A 6,060-nucleotide genomic window follows, 5' to 3' on the forward strand; every position below is an offset into this window, starting at 1 on the left:
GATTCCATAGGAAAAATTCCTATAGATGCATTCGGTTTGTAGGAAACGTGTATAGGAATTTCATAGGAATACTATTCATTTCCTGTGTTTTTGGAGGAATCTACACATCCACTCAAATCTCATTTTGTGCGTAGGAACGAGGCAAGACATTTCCTTAGGATGGCAAGTGTCATCCTATCAAATTCCTATATTACTCTTAATTCGTACATTTTGATTTCCTCCAAACCTAATGAGGCCTAACCTGTTCCGTTCCCAGCTATAATGAAAAAGCAGGGTGAAGTTCGCCTGTTCATCTGAAAAACGATACGTACCAATTTATTTATCACATTGTATAGACTGATACACGATCACAAGTCTTTCATGCTATAATCTCAACCTATCTTAATCTCGTCAGAGCTCGCAGAGAGCTCGTGACAGAATAGAGAGTTCGCTTGGATCACAAGTCGAAGTACCTACCAGCTAGTACTACACATTGTACACGTGAATTTGATTTGTTTAGTGTTAGATCAAAAGTATGCCGCTATGCTCGATTTGAGCAGGCATCTTTCCGGCTCCCGGACGATATAAATCTCATCTCCGACAGCACCTTGATACAGATCCTGGTTCCTGTGCCATTTCCAGAGAGCGTACGTCTCATTCTTCACCTGCACCAACAAAATTCGTCTCGTCAGTCATTGTTCAGAATTGTAATGTACAGTAGTAGTTAGCTCCAATCTTTTTTTCCCTTGGGAGCAGCACGTTACCTCAAGAATGCCGTGGCCGAAGCTGCTCTCCCGGTAGGCGCTGTAGTCCGGCTGCCGGTCCCAGCAGAAGCTGCCGGCGGCCGGGCCGGACGTGAAGTTGAAGGCGCAGAAGCCGCCCATGAAGTCGTCAGGCGTGGACAGTGGCTCCGGGCAGCGCCCTGGGTCGTCGGCGTGGGTGGTGGCCATCTTCTCGCGGTTCCCGCCGTCGCCCACCGAGATGTGCACGGCGCCGCACGGGTCCAGCGTGTAGTTGAACACCCGGTTTGAGCGCTCGTACGCGTGCACCTGCCAGAGATCACACAAGTCACTCTTACCTGCTTGCTAATTAAAGTTCAGACTTCAGAGATAAGGCAGAACATACATGGCCCGTGAAGACGATGTCGAGGCCGTAGGAGTAGAGCAGCTCCTCCATGGCCACTCTCATGCACTCCGCCTCCCTGTAGTGAGCCTTGTAGGTGCTGTACCACGGCGCGTGCCAGCCCGCGACCAGCCATGGGGTCACCGATCTGTCCACCTTTGCCAGGTCCTTCTCCAGCCATCTGTACTGCTCCCCTGAATTTGTTCGTTGTGCGCAAGAATCAGTCCACCAAATTTCAACTTCCTTGCTTCCCATGACCAAAGTTTCAGAGTAGTATGTCACTGCCAGATTGAATTGTGTTACGTACCTGATTTGCTGTAGTCAGCGTACGCAGCGAGCATGATGAAATGGATGCCGCCGGCGTCGAACGAGTAGTAGAAGGGGGAGAAGGACTCGCTCTCCATCGACGGGAACGCGAACCGCGCGCTGTAAGCCGCGAACGTCTTGTTGCCGATCTGCTGCTCGATCTCATGGTTCCCTTCGACCACCATCATCGGCGTGCTCGACGTCACGGGCTCCATGTACCTTCCCCAGTAATCCCAGCGCGGCTGGTACGTCTCGTGGATGGGCGTGGACTTGGCGAAGGAGCAGGAGTAGCAGTCCGTTCCGGTGCCGTTGGTCAGGTACAGGTTGGCGTAGACCAGGTCGGGCTGGTTGCTCGCCATGTGCTCCACGGTCGAGGTGGTGTTGTACGTGAGCCCGAGATCCCCGACCACGGCGATCCTCCCCGGGTAGCTCCGCGGCCCGACGTCCGGCATCGTTCGGAACGCGTGCACGGCGCTCATCGCCCCCGGGATGGCCGGGTCGCCGCACTGGTAGTAGTACTTCGTCCCAGGCTCCAGCCCTGCATTGCGGCGAGAATTTCAGTCCCGCGTTTGCTTTTCTGGTAGCTGTAAAAACTGCATTTTTTTGTTTGTTTTTGGATTGTGGAGCAGGGGATCGACCTAGGATGCGGACGTGGTGGATGATGCCGGAGGTGTAGTTCTGGAGGCCCTCGAAGGGGTAGAGCTGGCTGTACACGAGCGCCTCGCCGGTGGCCTCGCGGGCCAAAGAATCGGCGGCGAGGCCGTAGCGCACGACGCTGCCGACCGTGCCGGGGTCCAGCGGCTTGACGGCGCCGCCCATCTGGAAATCCCCTGCGGAGCCAACAGCCAATGCCATCTCAGAACTCACTAAAAAAGTTTTACAGTCCAGTGAAATCAGCCTAATTACCTGTGATCCAGGAGACCCAGGCGGAGGTGGGAGCGGCGGAGAGCGCGACGGCGATCTGCTCGGGAGCCCAGCCTGTGACCCGGCGCTGCACCCGGGGGTCCGTGTCCGGCAGGTCCACCGCGTGGCCCCTGTCTTCCCGCAGCGGCACCGTCACCGGCCGCGACGGTCCCTCCAGCGTCGACGCCGGCTCAGCCGCCGCCGCCACCGCCGCCGCGAGCAGAAGCAGCGGCAGCGACCCCTTCCACATCCACATAGTCGTTTGGTGCCGCGGGCGTTCCCTCTTTCGTCGGGATCAAAAGGAGAGCAGTGCGAGGTGAGTGTTGGGTGAGATTGGCATGGAGAGAATTGGGACGATTTCAGAGCAAAATTTATAGGAATCGAGCAGAGAAGGATGGGAGTGAAGTCGAATCTGGTGATCTTCTTGCATTGTTTGGAATTGGCAGCTGGGTGACGTCCCGTCCGGCCGCCCACTTTGGAACAGCAAGGTTGCCTCGACATTGCTGCAAAAGTGGGCATCTTTCATGGTCACCGTCGAATATGCCTCCCCACCGCCGTCAGAACGGGTCCGTCCACGTGTGCTTCAAAACTTCCCTAACTTCCTTTCGGAAAAAGAAAGAAAACTTCCCTAACTGCAGGCCGGCATCATCTTCGTCTGTTTTCCGACCCGACGTCCAGAAGGGGAAAATTTGTCAAATGATTTTACTATATATCTACGGATGTAAAATCATTTGGGGTTCCTAATCGATCCCTTAAACCTAACTTCTAATTAGTTTATTTTTTAGGCATCAAGTTAAACTTCACTACTCATTTCATTTTTTAAATGATATCTTGGTCAGAAATTCATGATGGGTCGTACTACCATATGGTCACATTATTAAACTCATTAAGCGTCGGGAGAAGAGCAACCAATCAGCTATGCCACGTGGCGCAAGCTGGTTGACCGTGGTGAAAAAAATTTTGGCATATATTTTTTAGATGGAGATGAGTATTTTTTTTTAAATGTTTTTTTCTTAGATGGAGGTGAGCATCCCACGTATTTTTTTAAATGAAGGGCTATGCAAAGTGGCGCTCGCAGGTAGACTGCAGTGGTGATTTTTTATTTTTTACCTTTTAGATGCAGATGAGGATTTTTTTTTTAGATTTTTTGGGATGAAGGCCAGGACCATTTGTATTTTTTTTAAATAAAAACATGTGCACAACTTTATCTGAAGCGGCGCTACAAGATGGCTACCCAACTGTTAATCTGAACTGTTGGTCTATATATTTAAGTTAAGATGTGTGGAGTGACAAAGGAAGAATAAAGTGAGGTGAGGGTAGCCCCGCGTGGGGGGGGGGGGGGGGGGGGGGGGGTTGACAAAGTCCCCTGCTAGGGGTCACTGCCTTACATATTAGAGGTGTGTAGTAGAAGGAAAACACTGCTAAATATTGAAATGCTTGCAGCATGTACCGACTATACATGTATGCCGTCTATTGCATACATATCTTGATCTGACCGATCGTTTCTGTTGTGTTGCTTAATTGAAAACAGTTCATCTGAGTGAACGGTATGTTGTCTATCGCACACACCTTGATATGGCTAACCGTTTTTGTTTTTGACGCCGATAACGCTCACACGTGTGGGCGTTAAGGGGTCTGGCCACACGTTTTGTGTGGTGTCTAAGAGAACCAGCCCACACGCCTACGTGTGGGCAAAACAAGTCATGCCCACACGCCTCTTTTTTGCCTTGCAGTCCCTCCCACACGCCTGCGTGTGGGCAAAATAGATAACGCCCACACGCTCGTACGTCAGGCCTCCTACCTCACGGTCCCGCACGCCCCGCGTGACAGTCGCCACGCGTCCCCGCAGTTGCCATGGTCCGGACCCTCTTCCATGTTCGTTTAACTACAGTTGCCATGTTGCTGAACTACAATTGCCATGTCGGACAACTACAGTTGCCATTGTTGCTCAACTGCAGTTGCCATCTCAACTCAAGTGCCAGATGCCATTTTTGGACAACTGCAGTTGTTGCCATGTGTGGTCTGGTCTACTACAGTTGTCATGATTTGAAAAACTTTAGGAGTTGCCACCTATTAACACTAGGCAGTTGCCATGTAGCACTACAAAAACACATGGCAAAATAACATGTTCGGGTAAAGAGAGAGTTGACATCTGCTTACAAGCACACTAGGGGCAGTTGCCATGTACCCTGCAAAACACATGGCAACTGACAGCATTGGGTGTGGGAGAGGAGACGGGCGTGTTGGCGCGGTGGTATCTTTAGAAGTTGCCATCTACTAAACACTAGGCAGTTGCCATGTAGCACTAAAAAAGACATGGCAAAAAAACATGTTCGGGTAAAGAGAGAGTTGCCATCTGCTTACAAGCATACTAGGGCAGTTGCCATGTACCCTGCAAAACACATGGCAACTGATAGCTTTGGGTGTGGGAGAGGAGACGGGCGTGTGGGCGAACTGATAAACGCCCACACACCAGCCCCTCTGCGTGCGTTGAAAACTGGCGTGTGGGCGAACTGCTAAATGCCCACACACCAGCACCTCCGCGTGTGGAAACGGACGTGTGGGCGACCGGATGAATGCCCACACACCATCCAATCCTACGTGGCATAAAAAATCTGGCAAAACATGTCAAGATTCGTGCAAACTCAAACTGACGTTGATCCATGCGTGTGGGCAAGATGCAAACGCCCACACATGTGGGCGTTAGTGTTTCCATTGTTTTTTGGCTCACCGCAAACAGTTCGTATGGATCAACTGTATGCCACATATCGCACACGCCACTCTAATCTGAATCGTGCTTGGTGCCTCCGCCATTGCACACAGTTCGTCTTATTGGTGATGGTTTTATTATGGACAACGCTAACGCCCACACGTGTAGTGGGAGCGAAACTCGCCCACATGCCCTATAACACACAGACTGCGCCATGTTACCGCATGCATGCATGTGGGAATCTTTTTGGATTTTCAGTTTTTAAAATGTTTTATCTCTTAAATGAAAATTTGAATTAAAAATCCGTTTTCACCATTAAATCCCTCGCGACGAGATCTTCGAAACTAGATCTCATATCAATATATTTCGACGAATTTTTTGGGGGGTTAGAAGTTGCCATGTCTATTGCACATGAATTGTCATGGTGTTTACACTGAAGTTGACATGATATGTTTCAGCTATTTTCTTCTACATTTATAAAACGGAATTAAGAAACTAGACTTGCCATGAACCATAAACTAAAATTGCCATGATACATGCACTTAAAATTGCCATGGTTCATACAAAAAATAATTTTCATGGTCAAAGTACTGGAGTTGCCATCATCAAAATACTAAAAATGCCATGCTCTACAAAATGAAATTGCCACATGGCAACTTTAGTTTAAGAACTATGGCAACTATAGTTTAAACATCATGGCAACTTTTGGGCAAAAAAAAATTCGTCGAAACATATCAACATGAGGTCTAGTTTTGAAGATCTCGTCGAGACTGATTTAATGGTGAAAACGGATTTTTAATTCAATTTTTTAATTAGGAGATTAAACATTTTTAAGCCAAAAACCAAAAAGATTCCTGCTGATGTCATCTATTCACATGTGGCAAAATGAGTGATAAAGGAGGCGTGTGGGCGATGTGTAAGATGCCACACGTGTGGGCGTTAGTTGTTTCCTTTATTATAACACCGTTTACGATTAATGTATCGCACACTGTTTGGTCGAAGGGTCTCTGATTCATATGATGTGTTTGGATCATCCTGCA

The 6,060-nt window shown here is 49.3% G+C and overlaps 1 protein-coding gene across 1 annotated transcript; it reads right to left on the bottom strand.

Moving 5' to 3' along the window:
* Positions 1-288: 288 nt before the first annotated feature.
* LOC109777631 (purple acid phosphatase 15) lies at positions 289-2,974 on the bottom strand. The gene is made up of 6 exons (XM_020336236.4): positions 2,314-2,974; positions 2,046-2,237; positions 1,409-1,945; positions 1,105-1,295; positions 744-1,028; positions 289-644 (listed from the first exon to the last, which is right to left on the bottom strand). Exons 1-6 carry the CDS (start codon positions 2,564-2,566, stop codon positions 507-509), a joined length of 1,596 nt encoding a protein of 531 aa, XP_020191825.1. The 5' UTR covers positions 2,567-2,974; the 3' UTR covers positions 289-506.
* Between the last annotated feature and the right edge of the window lie 3,086 nt (positions 2,975-6,060).

Source organism: Aegilops tauschii, chromosome 3, assembly GCF_002575655.3.
Source record: "Aegilops tauschii subsp. strangulata cultivar AL8/78 chromosome 3, Aet v6.0, whole genome shotgun sequence".
Classification (NCBI taxonomy): domain Eukaryota; kingdom Viridiplantae; phylum Streptophyta; class Magnoliopsida; order Poales; family Poaceae; genus Aegilops; species Aegilops tauschii.